This window comes from Oryctolagus cuniculus, chromosome X (assembly GCF_964237555.1).
Source record: "Oryctolagus cuniculus chromosome X, mOryCun1.1, whole genome shotgun sequence".
In the NCBI taxonomy this organism is placed as follows: Eukaryota; Metazoa; Chordata; class Mammalia; order Lagomorpha; family Leporidae; genus Oryctolagus; species Oryctolagus cuniculus.
In genome coordinates this window covers 101,905,430-101,927,936 of record NC_091453.1, presented here as the reverse complement: position 1 = coordinate 101,927,936, position 22,507 = coordinate 101,905,430, and the positions used below count along the sequence as shown (strand labels likewise).

The 22,507-nt window shown below is 38.7% G+C and overlaps 1 protein-coding gene across 15 annotated transcripts in view; it reads right to left on the bottom strand.

Moving 5' to 3' along the window:
• The window catches only part of STAG2 (STAG2 cohesin complex component), a 164,977-nt gene that overhangs the window by 4,293 nt on the left and 138,177 nt on the right, over positions 1–22,507 (bottom strand). For 8 of the 15 annotated variants that reach the window (XM_008273043.4, XM_070066329.1, XM_070066331.1 and 5 more), the window contains 7 exons: positions 17,173–17,321; positions 13,281–13,409; positions 10,708–10,931; positions 8,066–8,255; positions 7,865–7,975; positions 4,393–4,519; positions 2,330–2,407 (listed from right to left, as the gene is read on the bottom strand). In XM_008273043.4, the coding sequence (XP_008271265.1) occupies positions 2,330–2,407; positions 4,393–4,519; positions 7,865–7,975; positions 8,066–8,255; positions 10,708–10,931; positions 13,281–13,409; positions 17,173–17,321 (1,008 nt within the window). The remainder of the gene's footprint in view (positions 1–2,329; positions 2,408–4,392; positions 4,520–7,864; positions 7,976–8,065; positions 8,256–10,707; positions 10,932–13,280; positions 13,410–17,172; positions 17,322–22,507) is intronic. The other 7 variants (XM_051826895.2, XM_070066337.1, XM_070066335.1 and 4 more) reach the window with 1 other exon arrangement.

Here is a 22,507-nt window from a genome sequence, read left to right as displayed (position 1 = left end):
CTCTAACTGCCCACATCAATTCATTTCTTAATTACATTTTTTTGATGTTTCCTCCAAATGAAGTCTGATTTTAGTTTTGCTAAGTCTAATAGTAGAGACAGCGTGAGATTATTAAACCCAATAGAAATGGCATCAAATAATACTGGCTTCTGTACTTCTAAAGCAATACTCAAGATGCACTAGAATATCAATTCCTGTCTAAAGTTTTAGCACCAACTTCTAATGCAATAAATTTTTGGATAAATACACTTCAGTATACTTGCTAGAAAAGACTTTCTTTCAACTCTCATCATAATCACTACTCTCATATTTTATTAACAGATGGGGAAATACACATTCTTTTAGATTACAAAGAAAACCAAATACATCAATATGCATTTTCCACTATATTTATGGATACAGTAGGTCACCTACATACTAATAGAGCCTTACTACCAAAAGTGTGGTCTGCAGACCTGAAGAAGCAACAGCACTTATTAGAGATACAGCTCTTAGGACACATTCCAGACCTAGTGAAACAGAATCTAATGACTCAAAGGCACATCATAGATTGAGAAATACTAACTTAAAGACTCCAAGGTGGTCTGTCCAAAGATTTCTCTATCTCCTACTCTATGAAACTGTCCTTTGGGTCAAATGACTGATAATGTTAAAATGTTAGTGTGAATTAATTTGTCAAAATATTTCTAAAGCTATCTGAAAACACAGATTGGGGAGGGAATGACAGAAGTCAGGGAATAGGGGCTTGCATTGTGGTGTAGCAAATGGGGATGCTGCCCAAGATGCTGGCATCCCATGTGGGTACCAGTTCGTATCCCCACTGCTCCACTTCCAATTCAGCTCCCTGCTAATGGCCTGGGAGAAAACTTAAAGTGCTTGGGCCCCCTGCACCCATGTAGGAGACCCGGAAGAAGCTTCTATCCATTTCAGCCACTTGAGAGTGAGCCAGCAGATGGAGGATCACTCCCTCTGTCTCTTCCTCTCTGTAACTCTGATTTTCAAATAAATAAAAAAATCTTAACAAAAAAAGTTGGGGCATAAAGGCTAACCTCAGAGGATGGTGCATTAACTACCTGAGGTAGTAGATGTTAGGAGGAAGGACCATAAATGGTAGATAAAAAAAAAAGTGAGATGAAAGGGTACCTAAATGATATACTTGTTTAACAAAACTAAACACCTACTGTGCTAGGCAGAAATCAAAATGAATAAAACCATCACCACCTTAAGATTGGTCCCTATTGAGGGACCAGGACATGTAATAAAACCTATGTTACTAGGCCAATCTGGTAATTAGCACAATGAAAGTATACACACATTGTCAAGGCAGCAGAATATCTATCTTCCGGAAGGGTCAGCAAAAATTCCACAGTAATGGCAGAAGCGAGCATAGAAAGAATTCATTAGGAGGAAAATGAATGGGCACTTTAGGCAGAAAAACAAGTTTATACAAACTCAAGAGTCATGAAAGGGCACAGTGTGTTGGAGAGGAATTACAAGATTTGTATGGCTGGAGCACAGGAGCACAGAATACGTGTGGTAAAGTTAAGGTGGTAAAGGAGCCAGATCATGAAGGCTTTGTTTGCCAGGCTGAGGAGTTGGAGTATTTTTCTTAATGGCAGTGGGGAAAAAACTAAAAAGACTTAAAACTGGAAGAGCAGACCTGCATTTTAGAAAGCTAACCTCAGAAGAGATATGAAGGAGAGGTGGAGCAGTGAAATCAGTTTAAAGGCTCCACAATAGTCTAAGTGAAAACTGAGGAGGACTTAAAGAACGAAGGCATTGTCATTGAGAATATGTCACAAGGGACTTATTTGAGAGGTTTTTAAAAGAAAGAACTGACAAAACTCATTAATAACCAATTAAGTGTTGGAGGAGGATAACAAACCGTTCATTCGATGCATTTCAATACCCTATCTTCATTATCAACAACTTTGTTCAAGTTCTCATTATTTTTCACCATGCCTTTAATAGTATAATTATTTTCCTATTCATCCTAGATATCCATAAATACCAAGGAAATGTTTCTGAAGCCTAATTCTGATCATGCTGTTCTCTCATTTAAAATCTTTCAATGGGCAATCCAAACCTATAGAAAATGATCAAATTCTTTAATATTCATGTCCCAGTCAGGGATTTGAAAGCATTTTTAATTTGCTACCACTGCAACACCACCCTCTCCTTTCCCACCAAAATCCTGCCTGCCTGCCTGCCTGCTCTTTTTCCTTCACCCAATTGTTTTCATCCACTCTCAGTATGCTGCTCCACTCTTGAACCTTGAACATAGAGTTTTTGATTTTGTAATCCTGGGGTACATTTAAATTAAACGTACTGATTCATCCATAATTGAAGCAGGATCAAAGAAATCAGGCTTCAGTTCTGTTCTCTCTCGTCTGTTCTTTGATGGTGGCTAAGAAATAAAGGGAAGGAAGTTGTTATTTGCAGTATCTATAAAGCAGATATTATCTGAAAATATCCAGATTAATAATTATTAAGTGTTCAAATGGCCTATATGATTGCAAACATAACTTACAATATTTCCAATAATATATACTCAAACTACAAAATGCTTAAAGGCACAAAAACAATTCATTTGTAAAAAAAATTATTTTGAAAAAGTAATTTCCCAAATAGCAACATACGGGAAAACCCTTTTTTGCAATTTATTTTTAAAAAATCCTTCAAATCATTTTCACTAAAAGGTGCCAAATTATACTAAAAAGATGCCATATTTAACTATTTCTTTCATTTAAAGGAGAATACACAAGACACACTAAAGAGTAGAATCAAAAGATACAGCTTATACTAAAATCTCAGGTTTATTATTTATCAGTTTTGTCCCCTTAGACAAACAGTCAAGCTTCAATATCCTTAATTCTCTCATCCCACCTCATAAAGTTAAGTAAGATACTTGCTGGGGCCAGTGCTGTGGCACAGTGTGTTAAAGCCCTCGCCTAAAGCTCCAGCATCCCATATGGGATCCAGCTCCCTGCTAAATATGCCTGAGAAAGCAGCAGGGGATGGCTCAAGTCCTTGGCCTCTGCACTCAAGTGGGAGACCCAGAAGCTCCTGGCTCCTGGTTTCATAGCAGATAGAAGACCTTTCTCTCTAACACTGTCTTTCAAATAATTAATATAAGTCTTTAAAAAATAAGATATTTGCTAAAAAAAATGCAAAAGGGGCTGGCGTTGTAGCATGGTGGGTAAAGCCACCACCTGCAGTGCCAGCATGCCACGTGGGCACCAGTTCGAGTCCCAGCTGCTCCGCTTCCGATCCAGCTCTTTATTATGGTCTGAGAAGGCAGTGGAAGACGGCCCCAAGTCCTGGGGCCCCTGCACCCATGTGGGAGACCCGGAAGAAGCTCCTGGCTCCTGGCTTTGGATGGGCACAGATCTGGCCATTGCAGCCATGTGCCGACTGAACCATCGGACAGACGACCTCTCTGTCTCTCCCTCTCTCTCTGTAACTCTGCCTTTGAAATAAATAAATAAATCTTTAAAAAATGCAGAATTTTGTATTTTGTAAATTCTAATCATGTATATGATGTGGTTATTGATAAAAAATACATCTTTATATATTTTTAGTTTCCAAGTTCAAATAATTTTATTGTATTATCTTATATGGAAAAGTTGGCTCGGTAACAAGGAACTATAAAGTTAATGTATTGTTTTGATAATGGAAAATAAGTGGAAAATCATAAGATGATGGGGTATTTAAGTGAATCAATGCATATTTTTGAAAAAAAAAAAAACTAAATATCATTTGATTTTTACAATCAAACTAATATTAAGCAAAAATACGGCCTTTAAATCTACATATCATTAAATTATTTTTAAAGGCAAACAATTTTTATCATCTTTTTAAAATATTTATTTATTTATTTGAAGGTCAGAGTTACACAGAGAGAGAAGGAGAGGCAGAGAGAGAGAGGTCTTCCATCTGCTGGTTCACTTCCCAACTGGCTGCAATGGCCAGAGCTGCACCAATCCAAAGCCAGGAGCCAGGAACTTCCTCCTGGTCTCCCACGTGAGTGCAGGGGCCCAAGCACTTGGGCCATCTTCTACTGCTTTCCCAGGCCATAGCAGAGAGCTGGACAGGAAGTGGACCAGCCGGGAAACAAACCGCCCCCCTATGGGATGCCAGCACAGCAGGCAACAGCCTTACCCGCCACACCACAGCGCCGGCACCTTTTTATCATCTTAAACAGGATCTAATGCCCTCACCAACCTCATCCTCTTCTCCTTCCCTTCTTATATACATAAACCCCAGCAACTATTTCATTTACTCTTTTTGCAAAACACTCTTTTTCATGGCAAGTATTTCTCTAATAAATATGCAACTTGATTTCCAAATGAATTAAACTGACCATCTTGTAGCAATCAGTAAGTTTCTTACCAAGTCTATATCCATAGTGTCGAAATCCATTCCCTCATTTAGATCTTCAATCCTCCCTTCTGAGGACATCATGACATCTTCAACAATTGGCTCTTCATCATCTTCCATTAGGCTTGTACCACGCCGACTAGAAAAATATAAAACAAAGTCAAGATCTGAACCAAAGCTGTAACTACTAATATACAGGCAGCAACTATGTGGCTCTCTATATTCAAGTATAATGGAAAATGATGGAATTAAAGGTCAGGGAGAATGATTAGGCATTGATTATGTCATCAATGATGCCAAACCCCGATGTTCATGTTTGACTGTCTAAAATGATAAGGAGTTAATATTTCTTCTACATTATTTCAACACAGCTTGATAGTTCTGATATCCCATTTATAAAGTTCAATGAGAATTTCCCACATGGGAACATACAAGATACCTCAAATCCTTTTTGAAAGTAGGCAGGGTACAAATTAATAAACAAATATAAAACAGAGACCAAGAAATGGCATTTTCAAAATATATATATTTTTCATCAACATGTAATACTAATTTTAACTATCACTCACTCATACACTCAGTACCTAATTGGTACCAGGCACACATGCACTTACTCATTCAAACAGTGCCTACTATGTGATAGGCTTTTCCTATATCCTACGGATGCCCCAAAAAGAAAACAAAATATGAGTAAGACATGGTTCCTGCCCTCAAGGAGCTCACAGTCTACTACGGGAAACCAAGAAATTATGACAAAATGTAATAAATGCTACAACAGAAGTAGGCATCAAGTGTTTGAAGGATATACTGAAGGATGGAATTAATTCTTCCTTAGGGAGAAATGAGCCACACTTATGTTGAAACTTGGATTATTATGCCCTATAAAACTTAAAACTAAGATACACAGAAATGCAAAATGAAAAGAACAAAAGCTCTGTGTCATGACATAACTATGGTGAATAAACTAGGTTCACAAATTAACCCACATCAGCATAAAGTAGCCAATGTAATAGTGAAATTGAATGTGACTTCTCCCCCAGTTTGGCTGACACTGCCTTTTTTTTAAACCTAAAGACCTCCTCTGGCCATACCTCACCAAAAGTACCAGAATCCTAGGCATTATTTACTAAATTTACACACAATACTATGCTGTGATTTAATATATAAATAGGTAACAAGGCACAATATCATTCAGGCCTCCTGAAAAAATACGCTGAAATTGGACTTTAATTCTTAATTATTATTCTGGACAGTAAAAAACAATTTCACTGTATTTAATGGAAGTAATTGAGAAATGAGTATATATGTTTTGTGCACCATGTTAACAAGAACTAGAAATCCATTCTGCATTTCATTTGGAATATAAGGAGGATAACTTGTGATATAAACTATGAAAAAAAGAGAAAGATGATTTGGAACTATTTCCAGTTATAGGGTAGATAATTACAAAAAAAAATCACTGTATAACTAAAATATTGCAAAGTCCCAGGCAACAGACCACTTGTAGTCTTAGAACAACCAAAAGAATCCTCTGGCAAGGGTTATTTAACCGAAATCACAATCCCTTGTAATTGCCTGGGGAGGTTACCTATAATTAGAAGCTAATACAAGATGCAATCAAAAGAATGATAAATGGTACTGAGTAATGAGATGTTGTAGAGGATCTTGAGAATTGGTACAAAATTTTTAGGGGACAGATATAGACCAAATGACTGTTATGGTAGAATTCTGGCATATTTGGACTGCTAACTGGTTGGAAGCTAAGAAATGAGTTTTAGGATCCAGCATGAAATAAGAACAAGGAGAATGTGGCTACAGAAATGGAGAAAAAGAGAGTCAAGAAACAGTAAAGATTACGGCCCTATCAGCCAAGTCAAGATGGGAATCTATACATGCGACAGAGTATGTATTGTGTCTTAGAGACCACTATCAAGCTATCAAGACAGCTAATTTGAATTTATATTGGGAAAAGTGATCATTTAAGAAAAAAATGGGGGGGGGGGGCACTTGGCATAGAGTTAAGGCACCACCTGCAGTGCCAGCATCCCATATAGGCACTGGTCTGATTCCCAGCTGTTTCGCTTCCGATTCAGTTTCCTGCTAATGCACCTGAGAAAGCAGCAGAAGATGACCCAGGTCCTTGGGCCCCTACACCCACGTGGGAGACCTGGAGGAATCTCTTGGTTCCTGGCTTCAGGTCCAGCTCTGGCCATTGCAGCCATTTGGGAAGTGACCTAGCAGATGGAAGATCTCTCTCTCACAAATAAATTTAAAAAAAAAAAAAAAAAAAAAAAAAAAAAAAAAAAACAAGGGAAATGCTTATCATTTAGAAACCAATAAAACTTGATAAATTATAAAACTTTAAAAAGAGGGAAACAGTTACTATCCCCTAGCATTAAAACATACCACATTATGTTACAAGTACAATGCTTTCAACTCAAAAATTTTATTAGAATCATCAAATTTTCCCCTGCATACCAAGCAAGACATATACAACATTATCTAAAGATTTGTCTGCTGTTTCTTTTATAGTCAAAGCTAAAAAAGATAACAGAAAGATACATAAAATTCTGATACAGAATTCAGTAAAAAATTATTTAAAAAGCAAACACTGAACAACTGTAGTCATTCATTGAACATTTTCATGTAGCACCTTTTATGAGCCAAACACTGACAGGCAATGAATGCAGTCCCTGCCCTTGAGGAGCTCACACTCTAGAGAAAGGGATAAATTCAAACAAATAATTATAATACAACATGGCAAGTGCTGTAAGAAATATGAATATATACAGTGTTATGGGAGCATCGATGATCGCAGCTTCACTTAAGGTGACACCTGAGCCTGTTCTTTTATGATGATTTCACCAGTTGCCAGGCAGTGAAATATGATACTAAAATGTAGGCAAGGGTCATACTTTCAAAGATCTTGCATGCCATGAGCTAAGGAGTTTGGAATTTATCCAGCAGTCAATGGGGAGTCATGGGAGGATTTTTAAGTAAAAAAGTTACATGTTAAGACTTTTATTCTAGATTGTAATTCTTGATGGCAGTGTGAATGATGGAGTGGTGGGAGGTTGTGAAAGGAGGGGTTTGGTGAGAAGATAAATGGGAAGTCTGAGGGAAGAAAACCAGTTAGAAAACTAACACAATAGTTCAGGTGAGAGATGAGGGCCTGAACTAAAGTGGGGAAATAAATTAAGATATGACAGAACTATACTTAAAATTCTGTGTACCAAAATAAACAAGGATTCATATTTAAAGTTTTCCAACAGATCAACCTGAGATTGGTTCTTCGGCTGAACTAGTTAACATTTAACTTAAAACTTCTTTTTTTTCTGTTGGAAAGACCAATTTTTAGTTCCTTGATTATTTCAGCTTAGTTACTTTAGAGAGTTTGCTGAAATTTTTAGATAAGGCACACATTAAAATGTTAAAATGAATTAGTGAACTTCCTAGACTCAGACAATAAGGCACTCTCACTTACATGGCATGCTGAAGATTAGTTCGCAGTTTAACATAGCTCACTGCTGCTCTCTCCTGCTGTTGCCTTGCTTCCTCTTGTTGTCTTTGAGCTAACATCCATGTTACCTGCGTGCTTCAAGGAGAATTTTATTCTTCTTTTAACTTAACTTTTCTCTATGTAATTAATAAAGTTCTAGTATAGAAAATGATCAAGTGTACTTACTTATAATCAAGAGGAGTTTGATGATGTTCAGTCTGCATTGGATAGACACTCATGAAGCTATCCTCAGGCCGTAATCTCTTGGGCTCTCTCATAATGGTGGAGGTGAGTTGTGGTGTCTGCATCATAACAGGGGTGTGCAGCGTCTGTTCTCTGCTTAACCACATACTGTCACTACTACTGCTTTCTTCGGCTGAAAAAGATAACAACAATGAAATTCAGTCACTAATTAGGACTAATCAGATGTCTAATATAATCTATTCAGGTGAATAGACTTCTGGTTGCTCTCTTTCCACATGCTAGTAGCTAGGAACAGGGGGACACAAGGGTGTATGGAAGACATAGTATCAGCCATACGGTTATGTAACAGTTTCAGAGGAAGAACAACCAGGCAAATACAATACTGTGTGCAAAGTGCTGGGAGAGATGGAGAGAGGGAGGAAAGGAGGAATGGGAGCAGTTAGAGAGATCACAACCAGCTACCCAGAAGTAACTTCTAACTATAGTAGGTACTGAGGCATTAAACACCAATGAAAGAATCATATTAATCTGCTGACATTTGAGCTACAAAAAGGGCCTTTATTATGGTTCAAATTAATAGTTTGCTATTCCTAGGCCATAAGATTGGCAATAGTGGCAAAAGACAACACTGGATAAAGAAGCAGGAATCTACTGTTGCAAAGTCTCATAAGCTGTGCTAAAGCGAGAGGACATGGCTGCTAAAGTTTATAAGGGAAGCAATTTGGTGAGATACATGTTTTAGTCAATGTACTGGCAGTGTGGACAGTGAACTTAAGAACACTGAGACTGGAAAGCAAACAGGCCAGTCAAGATGCTAGAGGTACAGCCCAGCTGAGTGAGATGTGCTAATAGCAACAGAGACAACAGGAGACTGATTCCCAATCTATGGGATACAGACTTCTGAGCAGATGAGAACAACTGCAAGGAATGTACATGTCCATATGTACATCAAGCACTAAAATTAAAAAAAAAATTATTTTAACACCTGCAAAAACTTTTTCCAAGTGCCTATAGATATTGCCATGATTAATAAAAGACAAATTAACATACAAGTGCCACTGAGTCAATGGGAGTTAAATCTTTTTTTATTTACTTCAAAGGGAGAGAGGGAAACAGGGAGACAGGAAGGGAGAAAGGCTAGGAAGAGAGATTAACTTCCATCTGCTAGTTCTCCCTCAACAGCTGGGGCAATGCCAGGACAATTCTGGGAACCAGGAAATCTATCCGGGTCTCCCACATGGGTGGCAGGGACCCAAGTACTTGAGCCATCACCTGCTGTCTCCCAGGATACAAATTAGCAGGAATCAGAAGCTAAGTCAGGATTCAAACCCAGACACTCTGATGTGGGATGTGCTCACCCCAAGTGGTGTTTTAAATATGTTGAACAAAATGCCTGTTTTGAAAATCATTGATTTAGAAGGTAAAAGAGCACACTGTGACTGACTGACTGACTCTGAGTTTAGAGGGAAACAATTTTATTAGAAGATTATGTAAGTTTTTAAGGAAAAAAAAGAGTGGGAAAAAATGTGCTAAACCCTACTAATAGATGGATTAGACATAAATTTTCCATTTTATGATACAGTTCTATCAGCCTTTAAGCTCCATTGTGTTTAGACTCCAGCAGTGCAACCAACTTAGCAGAATTTAACCTCCCTTCTTTGAACTTATTAATGCCTCAATTTCCACATCTCATTCCAAAAACTTGACTAAATAAGAACATTGACTCTGTAAAAATTTTATCTTGTTTGGTAACTTGTAAGAAGCTATCTAAAGATCAATTCCTTATCTGTTTCATGAAATCTAAGGAAAAGGAGAAATGTGATACCTAGCACAAATCTATAGCTATTGTTTATTAAGAAGAACATTTTAAGATTTACAACAATAAGCAGAAAACATCTTTTCATTTGGTAATTTCTCTATTTAAAACAGAGAACAATTTCCTTGCTAGCTTCCAGTCTTTGAGTTCTCCAAATTGAAGCTGCAGACATCGTAATCCCTGCTATATCCCGAGTTTGGATTAACTTGTTACTCAGCCAATACTAACTGCAACAAATTTTGTCAGCTATGCAGATCTGTTTGTAAGGGTCTCAGACAGGAAAAAATGTCCCCATGGGCCCATTTCAAACCAATCCTGGACAGTTAGCAGCCCAAGAGCATCAACACCGTAATGTATTCCTATCTCCAGTGTGAACTTCTATGAAGTGCTTCATGATTAATGAATGATCTCTTCACAGAAATCTAGAAGTTGAAACCTCTCTGAAACTGCTGTTCCACTTAAAACTAAATGATAATACTCAAATCTATTTCCCTGTGCATACAGTACAGCACAGTGATTAAAAAGCAGCCATCTAGAGTCAGACTGCTTGGCTCTCCTACTTACTATCTATGTAACTCAGGAGAGTTATTTAATCTCTGCTAATTTTCTCATTCGAAAAATGATATTGCACCTGAAAAGTTTTGAGACCTGAATGCACATAAATAAGATGCTTTAAATGACAATTTACACATAACTGATATATTATGTAAGCTATGACATCAAATATGAAATAAGGTAAACCTTAATGATAATTCTGTTAGCAAGACATTAGGGATAAATATATAAAGAGAATAAGCTATATCCTTACTGAGTGCTAGTTGCATTCCCTCAACCACTTTCCGTTTTCCGGTAGATGGTTTTGATTTTTTACTCCGCACAGTTGACCCCCGACTGCTGATTCCACTAATAACTGACATGGTGTCATCATCACCACCAGCTAGCAAAGAATTTCGGTAAGACATAAGTGGAAGCCACACATCTTCTCTTCGGAGTGACATCTGAAAGGTCATGAACTTTTCCAAGTAAACATACCTTAAAAAGAAGTAAAAATTGTTAATTTTGATATATAAAACTACAAAGTTCTATCAACTTTTAGCCGTATGAGCATGGATACATTACTTCACTATTCAATCTCGGCATCATCAGGAGAGTGATGAGCAATTATGTCTCTATCAAGACTTTCACAATGAATGAAATAATTCAGAGTATTTCAGCTTAACATTTGTTGAGCATCTACTAAGTCTTAGGCATGAGGAATAGAAGCAAAGTTCAATCAGTATGGTCCCTATCTGCAAAAAAAAGTTCAGCATGATGTAAATCATAAATGTATCTTTGGATTCAACTATGACAAGGCTTATATGATTAGGTAATTTTGCAATCAAAATTCAACTAACATTCATGTACTACTATGTGCTGGGCATTTTCTCTCAGATTCCTTAAAGTTCTGTGAGGAAAATCACTCTTCCCATTTTACAAATGAGGAAATAAAGAATAAGAAAAATTAGTAATGTGCCCATAGTGCTAAAAATGGGTAAGCAGCATAATCATGTTTCAAGCACCAGATTTTGACACAGAGTTCAGTAAGGCTAAACTATACTAAGAATAAATGAAGATAATTAACTAAAGTGCAACTCAGTATTTGCTGTCATTACAAAGACTAATTCTAATCAATTCCAACGTACCAGTTTAGAACACGAGACATCAATTACAAAACATACTGCTTTGTGTCAATGGTTCAATATGTCTTTTTATTTATAATCTACTTCAGTCATACACACGTCACAGTGTGGCCTGTGAACTGGCTACCAGTCTGAGAACTGTTAGTCAACTGAGCCAAAATATACTCATTGATTTACAAATAAATACTCACCACATAGCTTAAGAGAACATTACAGATAGGTAATCCTCACTAAAGCTATTCCCATTTCTCCTCCTTTTTGCCCCCAAGGTCATCACTAACCTGAATTTACTATTTCTCATTCTTATGCTTATTTTTGTACTTTTAATACAGAGTTGCCTTATGGTACAGTTTTGAACTTTGCTATTTGTATTCAGTGTTATGTTTTTAAAATCTGGCCATTTTGAGTGTTGTATGGTATTCCATTGTTTACCAATCTATAAATTATTTTCTAGTTGGTCAATATTTAGGTTGTTTTCTCCCTAATCAAATAATATGAATAGCTAACATTCTTTTATGGGTCTCCTTGTATAAATGTTCAAAATTTAATGTAGGTATCAACCTATGAATGAAAGTACTGGCTCATGAGGCAGAATTAAGCTGAATCTTTAACTTTACTAGGCACTGTCAAATAGCTCCACAAGATGATACAATTTACACTGTCACCAGCAATATATGGCCCTACTTGATCCACAACCTTGGCTAAAACTTGTGCTAAGCTGGTATGTAAGAAATGGTACTTCAATATTTAATCTATATTTCTATGATCAACAGTGTCTATGCAACGTTTAATACTAGTGGGAAAAGATTAGCTATACCATGAGGCATTCATATTTTTCTGCTCATTTTTACCTCAAAGTCAAGTGTGCAGGTGCAAAAATGATTCTGAGAACTTAAACACATTTTGAAGAACTCTCTTACAAGTCAACATTTTAGGAGGCTATCCCCAAAAAGTACCCTGCTTACATGGTCTTCTGAGGACAAGAACAATAAGGTAAAAAAATAAAGTAGGGATTTCTACTTTTTCTACTGCAAACATAACTCACGACACAGATTAACTAATCAGTTCACAATGGACCATAAATATTATTTCTCTTTTAAAGGCTCCCTCCTTAGTTGGGTTAAGGCAAGAATACAAGTGAAAATACAGAAAGGATTCAAGTACACCTCAGAAGCCACAGCTAGGGGCAACGATTATGAAACAGTGGTAAAGACATCAATTGGGACCCAATAGCCCAAGTGGGATTGCCTGGTTCTAGATCCAGCTCTGCTTCTAATCCAGCTTATTGCTGATGCACGCACCCTGGAAGGCAGCAGATGATGACTCATTGTGCTTGGGTGCCTGCCACCTGAGTGGGATACCCAGACTGAGTCGCAGGCTACTGGCTTCAGCCTGATCTAGCCCCAGCTATTGCAAGCATTTGGCAGTGAACGAGTATATGGAAGATCTCTGTCTCTAATATAAATAATTTTTTAAAAAGTCATAACCATACTAGGAAGGGAACTCATAAGAACAAATGCAATAGTGTGCACATAATGTAGTCATAATTTGTAAATTATATAAATCACTGAAGTATATAGTTTATACAGTCATGCAATCCTACAATTCTATGAAATGTGTATAAGGAAGTGAAACCAAGTCAACAACTGCTCTTAAGAATTCCAGAGTGAAATATAATAGGATATTTCTAGCAAATACATACACTGTTCTTTTGTCCTGTCGGAGCAGTTTAGAGGAAAACTCACTGAGAATATCAAGAAATGCCAAATTTAAAGGTGGATGGCTCTCCCCTTGTGGATTAGGCTCTTTAAAAGCAAATTCTATGCCATCTCTGCAAAAACAAAAATGGAGATAAAGATTATTTTAATAAAAAATTTAGTAACTAAGAAAGGAAATTTCACTCTATAATTTTCTTTCCACTACTATTTTCTTGGTCATGCTTTTAATTTGAGGAATAAAGAAAAGGAGGTTGTAGGTGTGAGAATGAGCAAATATTTATTTATTTAACATCACTATTCCTTTTTATTGAAACAAAAGACACAAAGACGGGTAGGCAGGCAGGCAGAAACACACACACACACACACACACACACACACCACACACAAACACATATCCACAGAGTTAGCCTTCAGATTGAATGTCATTTGGTATAGCTACATTTTTTTTTTGACAGGCAGAGTTAGACAGTGAGAGAGAGAGAGAGAGAGAGAGTGAGAGTGAGAGAGAGAGAGAGAGAGAGAGAGAGAGAAAGGTCTTCCTTCCATTGATTCACCCCCCAAATGGCCACGATGCTGTGCCGACCTGAAGTCAGGAGCCAGGTGCTTCTGGTCTCCCATGCGGGTGCAGAACCCAAGCACTTGGGCCATCCTCCACTGCCCTCCTGGGCCACAGCAGAGAGCTGGACTGGAAGAGGAGCAACCGGGACAGAATCTGGCGCCCCTACCGGGACTAGAACCGAGGGTACCAGCGCTGCAGGCAGAGGATTAGCCAAGTGAGCTGCGGCGCCAGCCACTGCATTCTTTATTTAGTGTTCCTTCCCACAGAAAACAACCCAAATTGTCTGGTAAAATAATCAATACAGGGGCCAGTATTTTGCTACAGTGGGTTAAGCTGTAGCTTGTGACACCTGTATCCCATATCACAGCAATGGCTCAAGTACCAGATACTCTGTTTCTGATCCAGCTTCAGGCTAATCTGTCTGGAAAAGCAGTAGATGATGGCTCAAGGACTTGGACACCTACCACCTATATGGGAGACCCAGATGGAGCTCCTGGCTCCTGGCTTCAGTCTGGCCTAGCCCTCATTGTCATGGCCATTTTGGGAGTAAACCAGCAGAAGGACAATCTTTCCCTAAGTTATCTCCCTATCACTGCACCACTCTGCCTGCCTTACAAATAAATAAATCTTTAAAAAACAGTAACACATTCCCTCTATTTCCTAAGATATAAAGGAGACTACCCTAACACATAGGATTAACTTTAGAAAATAGTGATTCATGACTATAACTCCACTTAAGAAAAACGTTTCAAAATTCAACCCCAACCAGGACTCAGACTAACTTTATATATGTGGCTATAAATAACTCTTCTGATCTTGAAATCCCAATATCATACTGTATTAAAATGTTACTGGGTAAGACATAATCAAGGGGCTGGTGATGTGGTGGTATAGAGCATAAAGCCACTGCCTGCAGTCCTGGTATCCTAAATTGTCACCAGTCAAGTCCCGGTGGCTTCACTTCTAATCCAGCTCCCTGCTGTGGACTGGGAAAGTAGTGGAAGATCAGACCGCCTAAGTGTTTAGGCCCCTGCACGCAAGCAGGAAACCCGGAAGAAGCCCCTGGCTCCTGATTGGCCCAGCTCTGGCCACTGCGGCCGTTTAGGCAGTGAACCAGCAGATGGAATACCTCTCTCTCTGCCTCTACCTCTCTATAACTTGCCTCTCCAATAAATAAATAAATCTTTTTAAAAAAAAACCCACTAGCCAAAGGAAAAAAAAAAAAAGGACAAGACATAATCCAGATGGAATTAGGGAGGAAAAGAAGGTTATCACATGAAAAAAGTCCATGAAAAAAGTCATACAACACTTCTCAAAATCATTTTAGGGGCCGGTGCTGTGGCATAGTGGGCTAAGTCTCCACCTGCGGCACCAGCATCCCACATGGGCACCAGTTCATTTCCTGGCTGCTTCTCTTCCGATCCAGCTCTCTGCTATGGCCTTGGAAAACAGAAGGCAGCCCCTGCAACTGCACGGTAGACCCAAAGACGCTCCTGGCTCCTGATCGGTTCAGCTCTAGCCATTGTGGCCAATTGGGGAGAGAACCAGCAGATGGAAGACCTTTTTCTCTGTCTCTCCCTCTCTCTGTCTGTAACTCTACTTCTCAAATAAATAAAATCTTTAAAAAGTAATAGTTAATGTGTGGTCCTTAAATATTACTTAAAATTAACATATATATTAAAAGGCATAACAGTGATTTTGACAGTTTGAGAATATGGTGAAAAGGAGGGTGAATTAATGTTAGGAGAGGTATGGACAAAGCTTAAAGAGCAGAAAGTTTTCTGCAGAGACATATAAATTTTTTAAATGAAGTTATTTTTTTCTCTGCCACCCAAGTGGTAGACCCAGATGGAGTTCCTGGCTCCTGGCTTTGGCTTGACCAAAGTCCAGCTGTTGCCAGTATTTGGAGAGTGAACCAATGAATGGAAGATCTACCTCTTTGTCTGTCACCCTGCCTCTCAAATAAATAATCTTCTTAAAAGGAACAAAAGAGGATTAAGAGAGAGAAAAAACAGGGAATTATAAATGAAAGTCCCAAGTTCGATTTTCCTGGAAAAAAAAAAAAAAGCAAGGTTCTTTAACCCAGTTACGAAATACAGGGCTTTAATATCTAAATGTTGATTACATTAAAGCTCTGCAATGTATCTGGAATTAAAAATTATAACTCATCATTAACTTACACACCCAATATAAAATCAGCTAACTGCCAGCTTTGATAAGGAAAAGGAAATACAGATAGAAGGCTGTAACTCAAAACAAAAGGTTACTACAAAAAACAGAACACAATCAGAATGTAAAAACTTAAGGAAAAGACCCCTCTATTTAGCAGAGAGATTATAATAAAAGCCAGAAAGACACTGTTTAGTGTACGTGCTACCAAAGTGAGCATCTGATAAGAGATTTTTGTAATGTCTGATGAATGTAAGCTACTTTGCTTCATATTACTTATAAACATTTTAGGGAATGGCGCTGTGGCATATCAGGTAAAGACATTGCCTACAGTGTCGGCAACCTATATGGGCACTGGTTCAAGACCCAGATGCTCTACTTCCAAAAAAGCTCTCTGCTATGGCCTGGGAAAGCAGTGGAAGATGGCCCAAGTCCTTGAGCCCCACACCCATGAGAGAGACCTGGAAGAAGCTCCCAGCTTCGGACTGGCCCAGTTCCAATTGTTGCTGTCATTTGTGGAGTGAACCATCGGATAGAAGACCTCTCTCTCTCCCTCTGCCTCTCTGTAAGTCTGCCATTCAAATAAATAAATAAATCTTTTTTAAAAAAGATTTTATATGACTTTAATTGAAACAATAACTTCCTTATAAAGGAAATCATAATCCCAAATCATTTGTTAATTGAGATGGATCTATAACTGACCCTTAAATTTAAGAAAGGAGACATGGCATAGATTTATAAATAATAAAATATAAATTTAATATAACTATCCCAAAAAAGTTTCATGATTAAAAAATATAAGAGCTTAGAAGACTGGGTTCTAGAAACTGGGAAGAGGGATGGGGAAGATGCACAGAGGATAGTTAATAGAAGTCAATACAAGGGATAACTTCTAATTTTATACAGCACAATAGAGTAATTATGTATAGTTGAGAACCATTAGCTATAAATATCAAAACCGTAGAGGGGGTTTTGAATGTCCCAATACAAAGAAATCAGAGACAGATATACCAATTACCCTGATCTGACTATATTATAGACATTGAAACATCACTATGTGACATATGCACAATTATTCCATCAATTAAAAATAAAATACAAATATATTCTTAAAATATAAGAACTGAATAGAATTTTGGGAGATTACTTGTGTAGCATGGCAATGGCTTCTCTTGTTTTCAACTGATCAAGTCCAAAAGTTAAAGCAAAACGTCGAGCAAGTTCTTTTATGCCACTAAATGTTGAGGATGATCTATCAAAATTATAGCCATTTTCCTGTATCATTTCATTAAAAAGCTGTTTGGAAAGAAAGAAAGCATGTTAAAGTTTTTTGAGAACTATAGATTAACATCTTTAAAATATATTTTCTATTTAAAATATAGTACATGTTCAATAAAAGACATATCCTATTTCATTTTAAACATGGATTTTTAGGGGCTGGCATTGTGGCATACCAGGTTGAGCCACCACTGCAGAATGAGTATCCCATATGGGCATCAGTTTGAATCCAGGTTGCCCCACTTCCAATCCAGCTCCCTGCTGATTTGCGTGGGAAAGCAGTGGAGGATGGACCAAGTGCTTGGGACCCTGAAACCCTGAAGGGAGACCCAGATGAAGCTCCTAGATTTGCCCTGGCCACTGCAGCATTTGGGAAGTGAAGCAGAGGATGGAAGCTCTGTCTCTGTCTCTCCCTCCAACTCTTTCAAATAAATAAATATATCTTTTTTAAAAACCTATAGATTTTTAAAAACATGATACAGAGAGAACATTTGACACAGCAGTTAAAATGCCATGGGGGAATGCCCACATTCCATATTGCATTGCCTGGTTCAGTTCCAGCTCCCTGCTAATGTGCGGCCTTGGAAGCAGCAGGTAATAGTTCTAGTACTTAGAAGTTTGCCACTCATATGAGAGGCCCAGATAGAGTTCTGGGCTCCTAGCTTTGGCCTGACCCGTCCTTGACTGTTGTGGGCATTTGAGGAGTGAAAAAGAGGAAAGGAGGTCTCTTTCTGTCTGGGCATCTCTCTCTGTTTATGTCTTTCAAATAAAACAAAATAAATAATAATTTTTAAAATAATAATAACTTAAAACATGACACTAATGACCAAAATTGTAGCACATGCTATTTTTATATCCAAAGCCAGGAGACAGGAGCTTCTTATGGGTCTCCCACATGGGTACAGAGGCCCAAGGACTTGGGCATTATCCACTGATTTCCCAGGCACATTGGAAAGGAGCTGGATCGATCAGAAGTGAAGCAGCCGGGACTCAAACTGGCACCCATATGGGATGTCGGCACACCAGCCCCAATGTTAGAAACTCTTAAGGTTAGTTGTGACAGAATGCTACATATGGATATTGACACAACATATAGAAATATAAAGAAAAAGGAAATTACTAAATTATTAGGGAACCATGTTCTGTTATTTACATTTAAGTGATGACTCATCACATCAAGAATTTTTATCATAAAGTAGCAAAAGTTTTAGAATCTTGAAGTCCTCTAAGTTATAGGACTTTATCCAAAACAAATGAGAATAATAACTATGTACCATACTAAGTACAAAAATATTTCACTGATGCTTATAATGGCAAAAATGTAAAAGATTTCCACATTAAAAAAAAGAGATCATGGTTAAATTATGATCCATCTTTTAAATAGAATATTATACAGTAATTCAAGATGCTGAAGACTTCTGGTATATGTGTTTGTGTGTATGTGTGTGTGTGTGTGTGTGTATAAACAACAAAATTAGTATGTCAAAGATGTATTTGCACTCCTGTATTCACTGCAACATTATTCACAACAGCCAAGGTTTGAAATCAACGTTAAGTGGCCATCAACGGATGAAAGGACAAATTAAATTCAACACACACAAAAACACACACGTTATCCAACCTAAAAATTCTGCCATTTGTAAAAGTATGGATGAACTTGGGGGTCATTATATTAAGTGAAATAAGCCAGACATAGAAAGACAAATATTTATGATGGTAGTGCTAAGTAACATCTTTAAAAAGCTGAACACAGAAGTAAAATAGTAGGTTTCAGAGGCTAAGGTTAGGAAAAAGAGATGTTGGTCAAAGGGCACAAAGTCTCAGACAAGACAAAGATACAGTGTACATGAAGGATGATCACCACTCTCATTCACTTCAGTATCACTCAAAGTATTAGCAAAATCAATTAGAAAAGAGGAAAAAATGTAAAAGGCATCAAAACTGGAAAGCAGGAAGTCATGCTTGCAGATGACGTGATTTTCTACATGGAAAAACCTAAACACACCACCAAAAAAGCTATTGTGAATGATAAACCAAATCAGTAAAGTCTTAGGATACAAAATCAACTTAAGAAAAACAGTAGCATTTTATATACCAAAAATGATCTTGCTGAATGGCAACATCAAAAAAAATCCAATTCACAATACGTACAAAAAGTTAAACATTTAGGAATAAGTTTAACTGAAGTGAAAGATCTCCACAACGAAATTATAAAACATTGATGAAAAAATCATCAAGGACACACACAAACAAAAAGAAAGCTACTCCTTGCTCATGGATTTGAAGAATTAATGTTATTCAAATGTTCATACAACTTAAAGCAGCATACAGATTCAAAGCAATGCTTGGGAAAATACCAATGCATTCATTACAGAATTAGATAAAACAATCCTAAAATTCATATGGAACCACATAAGACCCAGAATAGCCAACATGATCCTTAAGAAAAAAAATTCAAGCTGGAGACATTACAATAGCTGATTTCAAAGCATACCACAAAGGTATACTAATAAAAACAGCATGATACTGGTACAAAAAGTGACACACAGATCAATGTAACAGAATACAAGGCCCAGAAATTAATCCACGTACTTATACTCAACTGAAGCGCCAGCATCCCATATGGGTGCTGGTTCAAGACCTGGCTGCTCCACTTCCAATCTAGCTCTCTGCTATGGCCTGGGAAAGCAGTGGAGGATGGCCCAAGTCCTTGGGCCCCTGCACCCACATGGGAGACCCAGAAGAAGCTCCTGGCTCCTGGCTTTGGATCAGCGCGGCTCCGGTCGCTGTGGCCAATTGGGGAGTGAATCATCGGATGCAAGACCTCTCTCTCTCTCTGCCTCTCCTCTATGTAACTCTAACTTTCAAATAAATAAATAAATCTTAAAAAAAAAGAAATGGGGAAAGACAGCATGTTTTCTTTCTCTCCTACCTCCCCCAGAGAGTCATATTTCTATGTATCCTAAGGATTCAGGAAGGGAAAATAAAAGAGTTAAGATTCCATGGACTCAATGGGTCCTCTCCTTGAGGGCCATGGCTGGGAAGATGAGAGCATAGGAGGAGGGCTGGGATTGTAGGCTGTAGCTGTGTTCATCAGGTACCAAAAGTTGGCCTCTCACCCCTAAACTTCTCCAGTCCAGGAGGTATCCTAGGGTGTGGCAAGAGGCTCACACTGTTGGGCAGACTGTCCTGGCCTATGTCCTCATCATTGCCCCTGCATTTGCTATCTTGTCAGCCCAGCCCCAGGCATATTACCTGCTCTTCCTGCTATAGGTGAACTTTGCATGTTGTGTATCATGTCAATTATATGAACTGTGAGCAGGGCTCATTTATTTGAAACAGATGTTTACAAAATAAAGAATAGGAAAGAGGGACCAGCGCTGTGGTACAATGGGTTAATGCCCTAGTCTGAAGCACCAACTTCCCATATGGGCAACAGTTCAAGTCCCAGCTGCTCCACTTCGACCCAGCTCTCTGCTGTGGCCTGGGAGAGCAGTGCAGGATGGCACAAGTCCTTGGGCCCCTGCACTCACGTGGGACACCTGAAGAAGCTCCTGGCTCCTGGCTCCTGGCTTCGGATCGGCACAGCTCCAGCCGATACAGCCATCTGAGTAGTGAACTATCGGATGGAAGACCTCTCTCTCTTTCTCTCTCTCTCTGCCTCTCTTCTCTTTGTGTAACTCTGACTTTCAAATACATAATCTTTAAAAAACAAAGAATAGGAAAGAAATCAACATGACTAAATAGACTCTGCAATCACCTCAACCAGGAAAACGTTTCAGAATGTGGGGAAAACTGCATTTACAGAAGACTGTCTGAGAAACAGCTTTAGTAAAGAAGTAAATAGAGGGCCAGCACTGTGGCATAGTAGGTTAAGCCTCCGCCTACAATGTTGGCATCCCATATGGGTGCCAGTTCGAGTCCTAACTGCTCCACTTCCAACACAGCACCCTGCTAATGACCTGGGAAAGCAGTGGAAGATGGCCCAGGTGCTTGGGCCCTTGTACACACGTGGGAAACCCGGAAAAAGCTCCTGGCTACTGGCTTTGGATCTGCCCAGTCCAGCCACTGTGGCCATTTAGGGAGCGAACCAGTGGATGAAGACATTTCTGTCTCTCCCTCTCTCTGTAACTCTGCCTCTCAATAAAAAAAAATTAATAAATATTGAAAAAAAAAAAAAAGAAGTGACAGGAACTACAAACAGCATGGAGATTTTGAAAACCAGCAGAGAAACAAAGTACCGTAGTGCTACTGCTGCCATTCCTTCCCTGGCACCCTGACAGAGGGAAACCATCTTGACAGGGAAAAGGTTCTCTATATAAAATATTAGAACTGGGTCTGGCATTATGGCACAGTAGGTTAAGATGCCACTTGTGACACTAGCATCCCATATCAGAGCACTGGTTCAAGTCCCAGCTGCTCTGCTTCTGATCCGGCTTCCTGCTCATCCACCTGGAAAGGCAGCAGAAGGTGGCTCAAGTACTTGGGCCTCTGCCACCCATGTGGGTGACCAGGATGGAGTTCTGGGCTGCTAGCTTCAGCCTGGACTCACTACAGTCATTGCAGTCATCTGAACAGGGAACCAGCAAATGGAAAATCTTCCGCCCTCCCTCTTCCCACCCTGTCACTCTGCCTTTCAAGTAAATATTCAAAAAGAAAAATTTAAGGAAACAAAAAGTATTAGAACTGAGGATGATGAGAAATACTTCAGTAGAGAAGTGAAAATAACTGCAAATGGCATGGATACTGAAACTAACAAAGAGAAACAAAGGATGCCCCCCACTGCCTGCAGCTGCCTCCCAGTACTCTTAGCCTAGCTCCCCAGCCAGGAGATGCCATATGGCCAGGAGAAGGGTTCTATGCATAAAATATTACAACTGAGAAGACTGAGGGAAAAACTTCAGTAAGAAACTGAACGACCTGCAAACTGCACAGAGACCCTAAAGGTGAGCAGACAGAGAAGAACAAAGCCCAGTGACTGCTGCCGCCACACACTGTTCCTTCCCCAGCTCCCCCATGGAGAGACACCATCTTGATGAGAAAAGAGTCATCAGAATATATCCTTGGGGGCATAACCTACCTGCAGTTCAGGTCTCCATCATACAGCCCTCTCATAACCTGTATTCATCCAAACAGGTACAAAGTCCCCTTAACATCTCCCAGTATTAGCACTTTGGCTCATTGAGATATAGGGCCAGCATTAG